Consider the following 19,920-nt stretch of genomic DNA (forward strand, 5'->3'; position numbering starts at 1 on the left):
ATTGTGATGTCTGTATGAGGGTCTCCTCAAAAGGTGAATCTACTTTCGGACTTTTCATTTTTCTCATTGTATATATATATACAGTATATATATATATATATATATATATATATATATATATATATATATATATATATATATATATATATATATATATATATATATATATATATATATATATATATATACTTTGGTGATGTCCATGTGACCCAATGTTCTCCTCTCCTCCACCTCCACTACCCCCACATCCGGTGAAATTAAGTAGATAAGCTTATGCATTAAATGAAGGCGGTGTTGATAGAGTGCAGCCATTGTCGGCCAAATGGCCTCCTCCTGCATCCAAGTTCCTTGTATTTCCTTGTGTTGCAGTATTCCAATGAAATCATTATTTTGTTCTCTCGAATTGTATTAGTATTGTCACGGACTATTTGATATAGGACAAAAATGCACTGCAGCAAAATTCGAGTTGGGAATGAGAGAAGTGTAGCGCTGGATTAAAAGCATAAATTTTGCAAAAAAAAAAAAATTACCTTCCGGACAGCAATAATCACGCGGGGAAACCACTGCTGTAACATTGGGGATTTCAGATTCGAATTTCTGAAGCAGGTGGAATTGTTATTTCCTCTTGGTGTCGACCCTGGTGGCACCAAGCTATTCGTCAGCTATCTAAAGTCATGCATTCCTTCAATCACCTCTCGTACTGTTGGAAAAATGAGGACGGTTTCCATGGTAGATATTATTTCAATTTAATTTTGTGTAATAGACGGGAAAATCCGTCTCTGCCAGTGACCGATTATTTCCCGCCAGGAACAGCCTGTGCACCCATGTCTTGCTCCCTTTTGTGGTTCAATCCATCAACCTACCTGGCTGTCCAGCAGCTTTGTACCACTGACGCTCTGGGTGGTGGGTTGTGATCGAATCACCACAAGGGTTTGTTGCTGCCGCTGCCAAATCCATGTAAATATTTGAATGGATGCATCGGCTCATAGCAGCAAGTTAAAGCAACACATCTGATTTTTGTTAAATCTTAGAATTATTTGCTTTTATCCCAATAATGCCACGGACTTATAAATCGAATTCAAATTCCTGGCCTGGGTTGTTAGAATTCAAACATAAGCTCAAGGTATTCTCACAATCAAAGTGTTTCCATTGCGATCAACTCGTAAACACCTAAATACTTCCAAAAGGTAACAATGATTCAATACTTTTGTTTCATTTGTCAATGATAAATAACACAAGATTCATAAATTTTAATACTGAAGGTTTTGCCGGTGTCTCCAGTGTTATGTTCGTTTGGGTGTTACTTTGGAGTTTTCCATACATCAACATATCACTCTCTGGTAGCAAAGACAAGAATAGAAGTTATTTCTCCAGGACTGCTTGTGGATATAGGGATATCACGAATGATAATGGAGAGAGATATCAGGATTGTGAATGGATATAGAGAAATCAGGAATGCTCATGGATACAGAGAAATCAGGAATGCTCATGGATACGGAGATATTAGGAAAGGTCATGGATGTAGAGAAATCAGGAATGCTCATGGATATTGAGATATCAGGAATGCTCATTTATATAGAAATATTAGGAATGCTAGTGAATGTGGAGATATCAGGAATGCTCGTGGATGTGGAGATATCAGGAATGCTCGTGGATGTGGAGATATCAGGAATGCTCGTGGATGTGGAGATATCAGGAATGCTCATGGATGTGGAGATATCAGGAATTCTCATGGATGTGGAGATATCAGGAATGCTAGTGAATGTGGAGATATCAGGAATGCTAGTGAATGTGGAGATATCAGGAATGCTCGTGGATGTGGAGATATCAGGAATGCTCGTGGATGTGGAGATATCAGGAATGCTCGTGGATGTGGAGATATCAGGAATGCTCATGGATGTGGAGATATCAGGAATTCTCATGGATGTGGAGATATCAGGAATGCTAGTGAATGTGGAGATATCAGGAATGCTAGTGAATGTGGAGATATCAGGAATGCTCGTGGATGTGGAGATATCAGGAATGCTCGTGGATGTGGAGATATCAGGAATGCTCGTGGATGTGGAGATATCAGGAATGCTCATGGATGTGGAGATATCAGGAATTCTCATGGATGTGGAGATATCAGGAATGCTAGTGAATGTGGAGATATCAGGAATGCTAGTGAATGTGGAGATATCAGGAATGCTCGTGGATGTGGAGATATCAGGAATGCTCGTGGATGTGGAGATATCAGGAATGCTCGTGGATGTGGAGATATCAGGAAGGCTCATGGATGTGGAGATATCAGCAATGCTCGTGGATGTGGAGATATCAGGAATGCTCATGGATGTGGAGATATCAGGAATGCTCGTGAATGTGGAGATATCAGGAATGCAAGTGAATGCGGAGATATCAGGAATACATGTGGGTACAGAGAAATCAGTAATGCTCATTATCATTTGGGACAATTTTGTATTTTTCAATTATACAATGCACGTGGATTCCTGGCATTCATTAGTTTTGCAATTCACCAATGGCATGCATGTGGGTACAGAGAAATCAGGAATGCTCATGGATATGGAGATATTAGGAAAGGTCATGGATGTAGAGAAATCAGGAATGCTCATGGATATTGAGATATCAGGAATGCTCATTTATATAGAAATATTAGGAATGCTCATGGATGTGGAGATATCAGGAATGCTCGTGGATGTGGAGCTATCAGGAATGCTCATGGATGTGGAGATATCAGGAATGCTAGTGAATGTGGAGATATCAGGAATGCAAGTGAATGTGGAGATATCAGGAATACATGTGGGTACAGAGAAATCAGTAATGCTCATTATCATTTGGGACCATTTTGTATTTTTCAATTATACAATGCACGTGGATTCCTGGCATTCATTAGTTTTGCAATTCACCAATGGCATGCATGTGGGTACAGAGAAATCAGTAATGCTCATGGATATAGAGATATCAGGAATGCTCGTGCATGTGGAGATATTAAGAATGCACGTGGATACAGAGAAATCAGGAATGCTCATGGATATAGAGATATCAGGAATGCTCGTGCATGTGGAGATATTAAGAATGCACGTGGATACAGAGAAATCAGGAATGCTCATGGATATAGAGATATCAGGAATGCTCGTGCATGTGGAGATATTAGGAATGCTCATGGAAGTAGAGAAATCAAGAATGCTCATGTAGGTGGAGATATCAGAAATGCTAGTGAATGTGGAGATATCAGGAATGCAAGTGAATGTGGAGATACCAGGAATGTAAGTGAATGTGGAGATATCAGGAATGCTCGTGAATGTGGATATTGAGATGTTAGGAATGTGAATGGACAGCGAGATATCAGGAACGCACATGGATGTGGAGATGTCAGAAGTGCACGTGGACACAGAGAAATCGTGAATGCTCATGGATATAGAGATATCAGGAATGCTCATGCATGTGGAGATATCAGGAATGCACGTAGATACAGAGAAATCAGGAATGCTCATGGACATCGAGATATCAGGAACGCACATGGATGTGAAGATGTCAGGAGTGCACGTGTACACAGAGAAATCGTGAATGCTCATGGATATAGAGATATCAGGAATGCTTGTGCATGTAGAGATATCAAGAATGCACGTGGATACAGAGAAATCGGGAAGGCACGTGGATACAGAGAAATGAGGAATGCTCATGGATATGGAGATATTAGGAATGCTAGCAGATACAGAGAAATCGGGAATGCTCACGGAAATGGGGATGTTGAGAATGCTAGTGGATACAGAGAAATCAGAAATGCTTATGGATATGGAGATATTAAGAATGCTTATGGATAGAGAAATCAGGAATGCTCATGGATATGGAGATATTAGGAATGTTAGTGGATGTGGAGATATCAGGAATATGGAGGGATGAAGGGATGTACTGCGTCAGGTAGCGATGTAAGGAGGAAATCCTTAATTATACTTTGTGTCTGCGAATGCTTGTCTGTTGATCTGAGGTGAGTTGTGCCACCATCACTGAATTCTTGGCAATGTTTCTTTATGTTTGGAGTCATTATATTTTGCAGACAAACAAAAGAGCAAAAAAGTTTTTGAAAATTTTTAGCCACTTTTATGTTTTCATCACTTACTGGAATAAATGTGTCTATCTTCATGCCTTGCTTTTGTCCTTCCAATCAGTCCACGAGTAAATCTTCACATACTCTTCTATATAAATAATCCAACAGTGTTTTGCTGTCCAGTTTCATATCTGCTCGCTTACCACTTCGGACATAGTCACCAAACTTTGTCAGCAAAACTAACAATGTCTTACAATTCTGCTTTTGCCATTCACATTTGCTTACAACTTTTATTCCATTTGGCGCAGTCGAAAATAGACTTTTGTCAAAGCGCTCGTCATGCCGGATGATGTCATGACATTCCAGTGGACAGTGCTGCAAACCATCCCAGCATTGTTATTCCATGGTCCTGTCATCCTATGAAATGCCATTCCATCCCTCACTCATCCATGGATGTGTATGTCAAGATAACACTGTTATATTTTATTTAAGCATGACTGGTATATCATGGTAATGCGTATAAAGGAATCAACAAAGTGGGTTGAAAAATGCCTGTTCCTTTGGCCTGTGTTTCTTCCCTTTCCATGTTACAAATGACTCAAATATATTATTTTAGAATGGGACAAAGGATGGACTGACAAATAAACATGTAAATGGATGTGTAAAGTTTCCAAAGGTAAGTCCCAAGTATTTTTCTCAATCGACAGAACAGAATGCTTACATATTTAGCTACAATGAATATGAATTTACATCGTCAATAAGAAGATCGAGTAGTACATAAATCTGGACGTAAAGAGGGGAAAAAGGAGCATTCCATATTGGATTCAATTGAATTTGATGATGTTAATTAATGACATATCCAAAACTGACACCAGAATGGCTTCCATCTTCTTTGCCTCGCAATGTACGGATGAATCAGGTGCGACACAGCCCCATGCAATAGGAGAAAGGTGTCATCATAACACATCAATTGGAACAAGCCTTCAGTTACCATGGAAAGCTTCATTCTCAGAAATCGCACCCAAAACAAACAATCTGAGATGGATTCTGTTTCAAATGCCCACAACTCCTTGATATGTGATCAGCAACTTACAGCTTTTACTGGCATGATCAAGACAGAGCTGAAGCTGAAAGTGGCTTCAAGAGCACTGTTATTTATTGAGAAAGCTCACACTCCAGCTCTGTCACTTGGAGCTTGTGCAAATTGAGACAAGGCTGTTTGAGCCATAACCAAGGCCAAGTATATGGCTGAGTGGCACTTTTTCTGGCAAAGAAATCAAGCAGAACAGTGTTGCGAGGCGTTAGCGATGCCATTTTGACAGCAAATATCTGTATTGGTATAGTGACTGCATATACAGGTAGTGGACAAAAAAATGGAAACACCTGTGTAAATGAGGGACATCAAGAAATGGCTTGCACACAAGTGTGGCCGATGTGTTAATTAAGCAAATAACATCCCAGCATGCTTTTGATCATGTATAAAAATGCTGCATAGGCCTGGTTGCCTATAATTATTATTGCAAGCATGGTTTCAAGAGGAGACCCCCTCCCCCCCCCCAAACACCCCTGTCCACAGAGTACGCGGAGTCGCCAAAAGGTTTGATGAGCATGACACTAATGTTATCCATTTGGCATGGCCTCTTAGCCACCAGATATGAAACCAATCGAGCATTTATGGGATATTCTGGAACGACACCTGAGACAGCATTTTCCACCTCGATCAAACAGGTGCGAGTTGGTTGACTTTCTCGTGGAAGAATGATGCTGCATCCCTCCTGCATAATTCCAGATGCTGATGGACTTTAAGCCACAGCGCATACAGGCCATACTGGCCACACGTGGTGGCCCAATGCCCTATTAAGTGATTTTACATTGGCGTTTCCATTTTTTTGTCCACTACCTGTATATTGTTGTGGGAATGTGAGAAGGGGGAGCGAGTATCATATAGACTGGTTATTCCATTAATACATGATTAGCATAAGCATACAGCAACTGTGTGAAAACGATAGGTCACGTGTTGAAGAATATATTCGGAGAGGATAATTGTGATACCCCTCTCCTCCCTCCATATTTATCAAAACTCCTACTTTGCTCTGCTCAATTACCTGATTCCTTAAAATCAATCCCTTGTTCGCTTATCTGGAATTTATATTCCAGATAAGGTATTGGCATCATGCACCGTCCGTCTGTCTCCTTTTTCGACTTCTCCGGCCAAACCACTGGGCCAATCCAGCTGAAATTTTGCAGCAACCTTCCTCTCCTTGCTGTTTATACCATATCGGAATTGCAAAGCTCGTTCTAGCCACATGACTTTAAGTATGTCAAAATGGCCGACTTAGTAAATTTCTTCAAAAATATTCTTCTCCAGATCCACCCGTCAGAATGCTACCAAATTCGGGTTACCACATTAGGCCAGGGCAGGGATGTTACATTGTGAAGGTCATGCCGATCACTTGACCGGAAGGCGGAAGTGTATCAAAATGACCGACCATCAATTTTTGGGAAAATTGCGTAAATTCCTTCAAAAATCTTCTTCTTTAGACCCACCAGGCAGAATGCTACCACATTTGGGTGGCAACATTAGGATAGGGTCCTGATATTAAATTGTGGAAGCTATGCTGATTACATGACCGGAAGTGTGTAAAAATGGCCAACGTCGTCAATTTTTGTGATAATTGCATAAATGCCTTCAAATATTTTCTTCTCCAGACCCACCAGTCAGAATCCTACCAAATTTGGGTCACAACATTAGGACATGGGTCATAATGTTAAATTGTGGAGGCCATGCTGATCATGTGACCGGAAGTGTATCGAAATGGCGGTGCGCAAATTCCTTCCAAAATCTCCTTCTCTAGACCCACCCGTCAGAATGCTACCAGATTTGGGTTACAACATTATGACAGGATTGTGATGTTATATTGCGGAGGTCATGCCGATCACCTGACCGGAAATGTGTCAAAATGGCGGACTTCGTAAAATTTTGGGTAAATTGCATAAATTCCTTCAAATATCTTCCTCACCGGACCCACCAGTCAGAATTCTACCAAATTTGGGTTACAGCATTAGGCAAGGGCACAGATAAGCTACAGGTCCAGTCAGGTCAGGTCAGGTATGGGAGCATGTGCCAGAACAGCGCGTCGCTGCGTCCACTTTCCGCTGGTACTCCAGGGGCCTCCGTCTGGCCTTCCCCCAGGCAGATGCCAGGCCCATCCCCATCTCCTTGAGATGATGGTCAACCTGCTGCAACCATGAGGCACGTGGTCGGCCCACTGGCCTCCTCCACTCATGAGACTCCCTCACTGAGAGAATCTGGTAAGCAGGATCAGCGTCAGGAAAACGAGCCACATGTCCATACAGCCGCAACTGACGCTCACGGACTATGCAGGTAACAAATCTCATCCGAGTCTCTCTCAGCAACCGCTCGTTGGATACAAAATCCGACCAGCGATAGCCAAGGATTCTCCGAAGAGACCTGGTACCAAAGGAATTAAGTCTCCGTCTCAGATCCTTGGTCAGAGTCCAAGTCTCGCACCCATAGAGCAAGACTGGAAGTACCAAGGACCTGAAGACTCGGACTTTCGTCCTCCCGCACAGGTACCGGCAGCGCCACACCCCATGATCCAGTGAATCCATGACTCCCCAGGCCCGACCCAGACGTCTATTGACCTCTGACTCGCAGCCAGCAGAGACATGAATATCACTGCCAAGGTAAGTGAATCTCTCCACGACCTCAACATCCTCACCACAAATAGACACAGACAGGACAGCAGCATCCAAGATGTCACCGAAAGCCTGGATCTTAGTTTTGACCCAAGAAACCCGTAATCCCAGCGGCTCCGACTCCTCATTCAGCACCTCGAGGGCCCCCAAAAGGATGTCTAAAGTCTCCGCAAAGATGACTGCATCGTCTGCAAAATCAAGGTCCGAGATCTTGACATTCCCAAACGATGCACCGCAACTTGATCTCTCCGACATCCTCCCTAAAATCCAGTCCATACAAGTGCTGAAAAGTGTGGGGGCAAGTACACATCCCTGACGAACTCCAGTAACAACTGGAAATAAGTCAGAGGTGGTACCACCACACTTCACAGCACTCTCAGTACCAGAGTAGAGTTCAGACATCAGATCGATCAGTTTTGGTGGCACCCCACGAAGACCAAGAATCCTCCAGAGGACATCCCGATGAACTGAATCGAACGCTTTACAGAGATCAACATAGGCTGCAAGCAGCCCCTGCCGAAACTCTCGTCTGCGTTCGGTGAGGACACGAAGTGCAAGGATACGGTCAATCGTTGACCTCTTTGGTGTAAAGCCTGACTGCTCTGGACGCTGGTGCTCAAGCAGATGGTGGCGAACCCTATCAAGAATTATCCGAGCAAAGACCTTGCCCGGCACTGAGAGCAGCGTCACCCCTCGGTAGTTGTTGCAGTGTTGGCGATCACCCTTCCCTTTCCAGAGAGGGACAACAAGGCCCCTCTTCCAGTCAGTTGGGATGATGCCTGTGTTCCAGGCAGAGCACAAAACTGCATGCAACGACACGAGTGCAGCATTTCCACCAGCCTTGAGAAGTTTGGCATGGATGCCACAGATCCCTGGAGCTTTGCCCCGTTTCAACTGGTTCACCGCAGCCCGTGTTTCCACAAGCGAAGGTGGACCACAGTTGATCTGAGGGTCAGCAACAGGGATTGTAACACCCTTGACGTCCAACTCGACAGCTGGGGGATCAGCCTGGTACAACCGCTCAAAGTAACCGGCCCAGCGGGCCTTCACTTCAGACTCCTCTGTCAAGAGCCTACCACTCTCTGCTCGAACTGCAGTGCTCCGAGGGATGGGCTTGGATGAACGTAATGCGCGAATTCCCCTGTAAGCTGGACGAGAATCACCTGTCCACAGGTGATGCTCTACCCCCTCACAGATTCCTCGCACATAGGCCTCCTTGTCCACCCTCAGTGCACGTACAGTTTTACGCCTCAGTTCCCTGAACAACTCAGCTCTGCCATTCAGCCTGGCCCTGCGACTCTGATCAATGGTATCCAGTGTCCCTCGAGCGACAAAATTCTTCTTTGCCCTGCGGTGAGTTCCAAGACATCCACCGGCAACATCAAGGACGGTGGTCTTGAAGGCGCTCCACAACTCTTCAGGACCCCCCAAAGCACCCAGACCCCCCAAGTGTCCACTCAGCCTGTTCGCAAACTCCTCAGCTACTCTCTCATCCCTGAGCTTGGCAACATCCAGCCTAGGCTGGGATGGTACCATTCTCCAGGATTTAAGGTGCATCTTTAGAGTTGCCACAACAAGCCTGTGGTCAGTATTGAGGAACTGAGCACTCCGGTAGACCCTGCAGTTCTGGATCATCCTCCAACGACCGTCAATGAGGACATGGTCAATCTCCTTTGCCACACCGCCAGCGTTGGAATATCAAGTCCAGCGATGAGCTTGTGGGCGCTGAAACCATGAACCAGCCACCCTAAGTCCATGACTTCTTGCAAAGTCAAGGAACTTAGTGCTATTCTGGTTCATAGTTCCTGACCCATGGGGACCAACACACACCTCATAACCATCCCTATCAGTTCCAGTCGATGCATTGAAATCCCCCAAGACTAGAAGTGTATCTCGTCTGGGGCACTGATCAACCACAGACTCGAGTGTGGCGTAGAATGCATCCTTCATGGTGAGATCACTCGCCTCAGTCGGAGCATAAACAGAGACCAGGGAAATGACACCTAAGGAGTGACAAATCCTTAATCTCATAATATGCTCGTTGACCGGTGTTACCTCAATTATCATTGGGGTCAGCTTATTGGACACAGCTACAGCAACTCCTTGGGTATGGTAACCATCAGAGCGACCAGACCAATAGTAGGTGTAACCACCCACCATTATCTCGCCGCAATCCGGTCTCCGAACCTCAGAGAGAGCTGCAATCCCGATGTCCAAACGCTTGAGCTCAGATGATAACAGAGACAGGTGATCATCCTCTCTTAGGGATAGGACATTCCAGGCACCCACCCGAAGGGACCGCCTCAGGTTAACCCAAGGAGACCGCCGTCTGGTGGACGACACCTCAGCACCACTCCGACACACTCTCCCGCAATCTGACCCAGGGATGTTACCCCGTGGTTTCCCTCCGATCAAAGATTGGGGGTCCCGAAGGCTTTGCCCCAATCCCGTCATCCGGTGAGCTGCCCTGCGAAGGGAAGCTGCACAGGAGGTACTCCCACGGAGTGGGTTTTCAGATTTTTTTGCGTTTTTACGTTTTGCGGAATGAAGGGTTTTACGGTGGCCGGAGTGCAAATCCTGCCACCAACCTCCTAATAAGAAGTAACCCAACTGCAGGAGGACGTCTGCAGACACAGTTGGGCACTAGATATGGATGGCCGTTGGCTCACAAGGAGCTCCTCCGCCCTTTGACAGGTTTTGTTTTTAATCCTGCTGGGTGTCCATATCCAAACACCCCCCTCACCACAAAACCTGGTGGGGGAGACGGTTTAGTCGCCGACAACCCGACCATGGAACAGGTTAGTACAAGTTTACATGGTACCTGTAGCAGGTCACAGATCGAACCTGACCTGACTCACCTGACCAGGTCCAGTGGTGCTATTTGTTTATGCCTCCGGTGACGAAGTCGCCAGTGGCATTATGTTTTCGGGTTGTCCGTCCGTCTGTACGTACGTCGATGCTAATTTTCTCTGTTTTCTCTGCAACCCCTTATCCGATAGACACAAAATTTTAACCATAGATGCAACTAACTACTCATGCAGAATTTTTTTCAAAGATAATTATGATGTCAGAGGTCACATGAGATGGCAGCCATGTTGGGAAAACGGAAAAACTTTGGACCTCTGTATCTCCTCAACTGCACCATGGAAAAAAAAAAATTGAAACTTGGCACCTGGCAACTACTCTGCATGCGGAATAAGGGTGATTTGACTATGATGTCATCGGTGAAGTTGTTTCCCGGTCAAAATTCGACACGTAGAATGCTGCATTCGATCAGTATGAAAACTTGTGAGGTTCATCTAGGGATATATTGGTCGAGAAAATTTATTTTTATGATGTCATTGGTCATGTGGTTTGGCAGCCATATTGTTTTTTTGTTCTTTTTTATTGAAACAAATCTTTTTCTCCAGAATCGCTTTAAAGATCGAAGTGAAACTGCACATAAATGATCAACTAGCAATGATGAATAAAGTTTGATAACAAGGACATCATAGGTCACATGGTCTGGCAGCCATTTGGATTTACCCTAAAACCTACAAAAATATTCTTCTCCAGAATGGCTGGACAGATCGAGGGGAAGCTTCACACACCTATTCAACATGCCTTGTTGACACTAGGGTGATAAAGAATAATTGATGTCACGTGGTTCGGCGGCCATATTGGATTGAAGAAAAATATTCAATAGTGTTTTCTCTGGAACCGTTTATACAATCAAAGTGAAATTTTCCAAATACCATCTGACACTATTGTTGCATACAGTGTGAAAATGATGACATCATAGGTCATGTGGTGTGGCAGCCATATTGGATCGACAACACGAACCTTATCCGATCAAAATGAAACTTCACACACGTGATCCGCTACCAAATCACGGGCAGAGACCAAATTTTCAATGCCATAGGACACGTGCTTTGGCAGCCATGTTATTTTGAAAACCGAAAACTAAAAAATCTTTTTCTCCAAAAATTCTAAACAGATTGATGTGAAACAAGTTGCGTTACATGGAGCAGAGCAGTGGGTCACAGGTGCAAAGTTTCACATCGATCGCAACAGCAGTTTCTGAAATATATATTATTAATATTTTCCTTGAAACCAATGTGGCTGCTCCACCACATGACTGATGATATCATTTTTAAGTCAAATGTATGCAGCAAGGGCCATGGATCTGTCATGTTCTGTGAAGCTACCGCCACGCGCATGCGCAGTGTGCTCCTCCCTGGGTAATAAACGTGGAGCTTCGACTTATGTGGTGTCTGGCCTTTCACCCCGCAATCCTTTGGATACGCTGCAATTAGCGACGAGTTTAGTGCTTTGCCAAGTTGGCATTGCTCACTATGGCATCCGTGGGGATTCTGGTGGAGTACCAGCCAGATGAGGACTGGGAAGATTTTGCTGATCGATTGGGACAATACTTCATCGTTAACAAGATGGCGGTGGCAGAAGATGCTGATCGTCAGCGGGTCGTTCTGCTCACAGTGTGTGGTAAAACAACATTTGCCCTGATGAAGGATCTGGTTACTCCTGATAAACCGAAGGACAAAACCTTCGATGAACTGATCGAGATTGTGGCCAGACACTACAGGCCGAAACCCGGGAAAATCGTGTCCCGGTACAAGTTCTGCACTCATGGGAGGAAGGAAGGTCAGTCGTGTCTGAGTTTGTTGCTGACCTTCACAGATTGGCTGAACATTGTGAATTTGGTGCCACGTTGGATGAGATGTTGAGAGATGTTTTCATTATTGGCATCAATAAGGAAACGATCCTTCAGAAATTGTTGGTTGTTCCCGATCTCGATTTGATTAAAGCTGTGTCAATCACAACTGCCTGCATGATGACGGATGAGGGGCTGTATATTATCAGCGGCAGAAAGCGAGACTCCCAACTGAGTTTATGCAATGATGTGAACAAACTGAGCTCATCATCCTCAATTTCACAGATCTGCTCAACACATCACCTTGTTTCATAATGCGAGCTCGTCTGTGCCCAAGCAGAGCAGTGGATCGTCGGGTTCTCCAACAGGTAAACCGTGTTGGCGTTGTGGGGGCAGGCACTTACCCCACCTGTGTCGTTTCAAACATTGCTCCTGTCATAATTGCGGGAAACCTGGCCATCTATGCAAGATGTGTTGCCAGACATCCCAACACGGTACGAATCACCACATGATCGGTTTGACCACGCCAGTGAGCGGTGGTGAAGCAATGCCTCCTGCTTTAAAGGAGCATGATTTGCTCAGTATGTCGGATAAAAGCAAATCCATTGTGGTGGATGTCAGGGTGAATCACATTGCCGTGGAAATGGAGATGGACACCGGGGCCAGCCAGTCAATCATGAGTTATGAAACTTTCAATGGGCTGTTTAGCCAGGAGACAGCGAGGCCGGTACTCAGACCGGTGAACGCCAAGTTGCGAACTTACACCGATGAACTGATACCTGTGATTGGTAGTGCGGAGGTGAAGGTCACCTACAATGATGTGTCACGGAAACTACCCTTGTGAATCATTCAGGGAAATGGGCCGACACTGTTTGTGCATAATTGGCTTGAATTTATCAAACTTGATTGGCCTGTGATCAAATTGATGGCTTGTGATGTTAATCACAATGCCATTCTTGACAAATACCCCTCATTGTTGGAGGTGGTGTCGGCACCTTTAAAGGTGTTAAAGCCAAAATCTATGTGGATGAGAGTGCTAAGCCAATCTTTTGTAAAGCGAGCTCTGTACCTCACATGATGCGTCCAAAGATCGAGGCAGAGCTCGACCGCCTGCAGATGGAAGGTGTTAAATCAGTCCTGTTGAGTTCAGTGATTGTGCATATCCAATTGCTCCTGTATTAAAGTCAGATGGTCGTGTTCGGATTTGTGGTGTTTACAAAACAACAATCAACAGGCATTCCAAACAGGACCATTATCCTCTGCCCAAGGCAGATGATTTGTTCGCTACGCTTTCTGGTGGAAATAAGTTTCGCCGCCTGGATTTGGAATCTGCTTATACTCAGATGTTGCTTGATGAGGACTCCAAGAAGTATACATGTTGTAACACTCACAAGGGGTTGTTTGTTTATAACCGCTGTCCTTTCGGAATCAAATCAGCCGCTGCTATATTTCAACGCAATATGGAGAATCTGCTGAAAGCAATTCCAAATGTTGTAGAGTTTCAAGATGATGTTTTGATCACCGGCCACAATGATGCTGAACATTTGTGTAACCTAGAGGCGGTTCTCAAACGACTTGTTGAAGCCGGTGTGAAGGTGAAACGTGACAAATGTCGGTTTATGTTACCCGAAGTGGAATTTCTCGGTCGTATTGTCAGTGCTGATGGCATAAGGCCCAGCACGTCCAAGACGGAAGCTATCAAGGATGCTCCGACTCCTGAGAACATGACCGAGCTCAAAGCTTTCCTGGGTATGTTGAACTTTCTTCCGAATCCGAGCACTGTCCTTGAGCCTCTCCACAAACTCCTTCGTGAAGATGTAGAATGGCGATGGTGTACACAGTGTAGTCAGGCGTTTGCTGAGGCAAAACGGTTGCTGTGTTCATCTAAAGTGTTGGTGTACTACGATACTGGTAAACCATTGGTTCTCAGCTGTGTTGCCTTGTCTTATGGCATTGGCTGTGTGTTGCAGCAACGTAATGATGGTATACTACGGCCTGTAGCCTATGCATCACGCACCTTGTCAGCAGCGGAGCGTAACTTCTCCATGGTTGAAAAAGAAGCTCTCGCATGCATTTTTGGTGTAACAAAGATGCGTCAATATCTCTTCTGTCGACAATTTGAACTTGTAACCGACCACAAACCATTGCAAACACTGTTCAATGAGAGTAAGGGAATTAACCCACAGGCCTCTGCATGCATTCAGCGTTGAGCTGAGAAGTTAGCAGCCTATGACTATTCTATAAGGTATCATCCTGGCAGTGAGAATTTCTGTGCTGATGCTTTGAGTAGATTACCACTACCAGTTAACGTGGGTAATGTACCTGTACCTGGAGAAATTTTTATGGCAATGAGTGTGTTTGACTGTCATAATGCTCCAATCACTTCCAAACAAATTGAACAATGGACAAATGTGGACCCGACCCTTTCTATTGTCAAACAATGTGTTATCAGTGGCACATGGTCAACTGGACCCTATGAATTCCACGACAAATTGAGGCCGTACCTTGCTCGTAAAAATGAGTTGTCTTTACATTCTGGTTGTCTGCTGTGGGGCAGCAGGGTCATTGTACCGCCCAAAGGTCGAAACAAGGTGTGTGATGAGCTACATGAATCACATCCAGGGATTGTCACCATGAAGTCAATTGCCAGGAGCCATGTTTGGTGGCCGGGTATAGATGAAAACCTCGAGAGCTACATTCACCATTGCTCCGTGTGTCAGGCCACTGCCCTGAACTCACGTGAGGCACCGCTTGACATGTGGTCCTGGCCTTCCAAACCATGGTCTCGAATTCACATCGATTACGTTGGTCCATTCTTAGGGAAGATGTTTTTAGTTGTTATCGATGCTCATTCAAAGTGGATTGAATGTTTAGCCTTATCATCCTGTACTAGCGAAATCACGGTTGAAAGTTTACGTGCCGTGTTTGCCACTCATGGTTTGCCAGATTGTGTAGTTAGTGATAATGGCTCATGTTTCACCAGCGCTGTGTTTCAGGATTTCTTGAAACAAAATGGTGTCAAGCACTATCGCAGTGCTGCCTTCAAACCTGCGTCGAATAGTCAGGCCAAAAGAGCTGTCCAGATGATCAAGAATGGTCTCAAAAACGACAAATGATGGTTCTTCTCCGCAAACCAAGTTATCACGTTTGTTATTTACATATAGGACACGTCCGCACACAACCACTGGACGCACAACAGCAGAAATGATGTTTGGTCGAATGCTAAAGACACGATTAGACCTGATTCATCCGAATGATTCGTCCAGGGTTGCGGACCACCAGTTTAAAATTTATTGGCTGAAAATTTCAACATCGGTCACATGGTCTCACAGCCATGTTGGACAAAAAAAACCTTATCCGATTAATGCGAAACTCCAAAGACGTGATCAGCCACCCATTCTGAATTTGATTTAACAAGAGGACGTCATGGGTCAGGTGTCTGATCGAAGTGGGGCGGCATGGTTTTATATTTTTCACCATAGACATTTCATGAAATTTTTTACTTACATGTTCCCCAAGCCTTGTGGATACCAGGGTGTTCATGAAAAATTAATACGTTACATGGTCTGGTAGCCAAATTTGTCTGAACGAAATTCTTTAAAAAAAAGAAATTCCCTTGAACGGCTTCATCAATCAATGTGAAACGTCACAGTTATGATCGAGTAGTCACATAGAATATACTGTATGTTTTAAATTTAAATCTGATGGGATGCATGATCTGGTAGCCAGAATTATTTCATAATTTAAATCTGGGTTCAGGGATTTAAATCAAACTTGGTACAAGTATGTATAATGATGTAATAATGTGGGCAGAGGCATATTTGGCGATGTCGAAGATTGTTATTGTTTGGTTCTGCGTTTTTCTTTGTAATGAACTACCAGCGCCACTTCGAGGACAAGTTTGACGCACCTTGCGGCCTTGCGCTGAAGATAAAAAAAACACGCCGTGGGCTGCCAGCAGCAGGCATAAGTGGTTCGTGGGGAGAACCATTGGTCGCATGGAAGCAGGATTAACGAGAGTAGGGGAGGGGGGATGGAGCGTGAGACAAAAAAACAACAACTTAGGGACGTAAAGTGCGGGAAGAGTTGGTAGTAGAGTGCAGTTCTTGGTGAAGCTTGCATGACAGGTCCAGTCCAGTGGAGTGTTCGAACACGAGTGCATGAGGGAGGACCTCGAGGAACTCGGGTGTGGTGGGACGAGTGGCAGCAGCTTGGCGAGTCACATGACCAGACCATGAAGAAGCTGGAACACACTTTGCTAGGCACAACTCGTTCCCGCCAAAACAAGCCCGCCATTTTGGCCTTGCTTTCCCTCACCCTAGACTCCTTTGAACCTCACGCAGACATCATGTAAGGAGAAGGTTTTTCTTTCTTGGCTTGTCTTTCACCCTGTCTTACCATCTGTGGTGTGACTGATTTTAAGATAACGCGATTAAGCCGACCGAGATATAGTGGGCACAAATAATTTATAAAGTGTATAGTAATTGTTGAAATATGTTTGTTCTTCTTCCTCTTCCCTGTTCTCCCCAAGTATGCACACTAGCTTTGAAGCGGTCGAGCCTGGGTTTGAATCTCGGCCCAGCTATAAACTGTCATCTGGTTGTTTCACGAGCAGGGACCTGTGGAACATCCGCACCATGTAAAATGTGACTTCAAGTCCTCAACTTCACCCCCTCCCCCAATCACAAACCAGCTTTAATCTATGTGGGTGCTATTTGTCCTACTTGGGGCTCACAACTGTGAAATAAAAAAATATATATGTGTACACATATACTCGCAAATACAAGCCGTCGCTTCGCTGACGGTGATGTTAAGGTGGGGGGGGGGAGAAAGGGGAGAGAGAGGAGGGAGGAAGGGGAGAAAGAGGAGGGAGGGATTAAGATTGCATTAATAGTCTTGGCAAGTGTTGTCCCTGCAGAGTAACCCAAAGGACCAAGTCTTTCAAAATGCGATTACATTCCCATGGTGCACAGGATTGCTTCGTGATCGTGAAAATGGCAAGCATCAAAGGAGGATTAGGTTACAATGACCATTGTGTACTAGTACATTGGTCAATGATAGGATACACTGAGCCCCAAAAGACAATGAATGATCAAGTTTATAGTTCCCAGATTGCTTTTGGTTCCTAATGGCATGTGCACACCAAAGCTGAGCCCCTGCAGAGCATCGGAATGCTGCATATCTGCCATTTCAATCGGAATATCATTCCATTGCAGAAAAGCCCTGTGGTCTAGCCATGGCCACGTTTCACTAAATTAAGTGTCCTGAAAAGAGTGTATGCAGGCCCCAGGGCTGCATTGAAAATAAACCAGAGAGCAGAGAGCTGGTGCTGTAGCTACTGCTCCTGACTGGGGATTTAGGGGTGGGGGTGGGGTCTTTGCATGAGCACAATCATATCACACAACACTTGGCTTGCGGCAGTCGCAGAATACCACTTTGGTGAGTGATCAAAATTACCAACAGACATGCTTGATCATTCAAAACAATGAAAAGAGATTAATTTAAATCTAAGAATGATACAATTTCAAGGCCAGCACATACTTAACCTTCTCTGCAGATTACAATGGTGGGAATTTCCACTCCAGCGGCCACACGTGTTGAATAATAATCTGAGAATCTTTCATGTCTGAGGATGAAGGAATTGCCACGAGGCCAAAGTTGTAGTTATTGAAAAACTCATCAAGCAACTAGCTGGTTGTAAGGGGGGTGGGGTGGCGGTGGAATGAGAAGGCTGGGACAGAATTCAAGCTAAGGACCTTCCTGTTGTCAAAAATGTCTCACAACACCCATGCCAATGCGGCAACCCCAGACACGTGTTGCATACAAATGTGGGCACAGACGTGCAGGACAGATGGTACGACACTGCAGCATCTTAAAACCTTCCTGACTTCACTCCCTCTCTCTCCTCAGCTCTCACTCCATCCTATACCAACCACTCCATCATCTCCATCTTCCCTCACCCAAAAACATATATATATATATATATATATATATATATATATATATATATATATATATATATATATATATATATATATATATATATATATACTCAGAAGCTATGTATTGCCAATCCAACATTCTGGATTTAAAAAAAAAAAATCGTATTCCACTTGTGAAAACCCTGAACTACTTACCTTGTAGATTACATACATTAATGCAAGGTGCAGGTTCTTACGCCCTCTTGTGTTAACATCACATTAACCCTTTCCATGTCTTGTCACTGGGCCTTCCCGAGTTTGTTTTATATATTCAGGATAAGTGAACATAAAGCAAAATAAATTTGCCATAAAGGTAATGTGACTTGGACAGTGAGTGCAGAACTGACCTGAGGTGCCAACTGGGGTCGACTCTTGCACAAGGCAGTGAGCGCTGTGGCAATTGGGTTGACCTCACGAAAGGCCAAGAAGCCTGGCACGTAAGAAGCAGTCATGAAGACCATTTCGCATGATTCGTACACCACCTGCTGATAACATAGGATCACTGCACCGTCATCACTTAGCTTAAAAAGTAAATCAAGAAATTATATTGGGAGAAGGAAGGAATCAACCATCCCCCTCATTTAGTAACATATTACTTTCATCAATACTGTCGGACCCCGCTATTGTTGAGAACATGTATATATATATATATATATATATATATATATATATATATATATATATATATATATATATATATATATATATATATATATTGTTACGGCTGTGGAAATTCGCAAACCACCATTCAGGACCCTCAGGTGAGATATCTCTAAGTACATGTGTAGTTAGCCCAAACCCGTTGTATAGAGGGAATTTATGTGATCCATTTGGGCTGCGATCCTTCGAGTTAGGCGTTTTTCTTTTTCTATCTTTTATTTCAAACACACAACATTTCAACAACCACGCCATCCCCATCACAGCGCCAACTACACTGCAACCACGCCACCTCCACCATCTACGCTACCACATCTTCGCCACTCGCCATTCAACAGGCTCCGTGCGGTTACGATCTCCGCGGAGGAACAAACAAAAACCAACAAGGATGCTCGGTGGGCTTTTCCCGCCTGTTTTTCCCATCTGACTTCCCCGCGCTTTGGAGTGGAGGAAGAGCGATGCAGGTCAAAGGTCAGAGGTGATGTAAAGGTGGGGCCTCTTTTTGGGGGAATAATTATCTTGCTCCAAGCCAAAAACTGACTCCCTCGGCCCCCGGACGGAGCGGGGTGGTGGGAAAGCGTGAGGGAACACCCTTTTCCGGAACCCTCTCGAAGGAAGGTGGAGCCGAGAACGGGCGGGGCGAAGGGCGGAGCCCCGGGCAATAAAAGCCGGACACGGGCGGGCGCAAGGAGCGCTTTTTCTTCCTCTTCGTCTTGGCTGGTGGTTCAGTTGGTTTTTGTGGAGAGTTGGTCTTCAGGAAGAGGTCCTGTGCCCGCGCCTTGGCGAGCGGCCCTGTCACGAAGGCACGGACGGGAGACGCGGCGGCGCCCATTGTGAGGTGGACCTGTGCGTCCGGACGGGGAGTG

The 19,920-nt window shown here is 44.8% G+C and overlaps 1 protein-coding gene across 3 annotated transcripts in view; it reads right to left on the bottom strand.

Annotated features, from left to right (window-relative positions):
* ENDOV (endonuclease V) overlaps window positions 1-19,920 on the bottom strand; it is a 78,565-nt gene that overhangs the window by 39,642 nt on the left and 19,003 nt on the right. The window contains exon 3 of one of the 3 annotated variants that reach the window (XM_085858131.1): window positions 18,745-18,882. The exons of 1 other annotated variant lie outside the window; for it this stretch is intronic. In XM_085858131.1, the coding sequence (XP_085714257.1) occupies window positions 18,745-18,882 (138 nt within the window). The remainder of the gene's footprint in view (window positions 1-18,744; window positions 18,883-19,920) is intronic. One more of the 3 variants, XM_085858132.1, reaches the window with a different exon arrangement.

Source organism: Eptatretus burgeri, chromosome 15 (genome assembly GCF_056783735.1).
Source record: "Eptatretus burgeri isolate ZD-2024b chromosome 15, Ebu_testis_v1, whole genome shotgun sequence".
In the NCBI taxonomy this organism is placed as follows: Eukaryota; Metazoa; Chordata; class Myxini; order Myxiniformes; family Myxinidae; genus Eptatretus; species Eptatretus burgeri.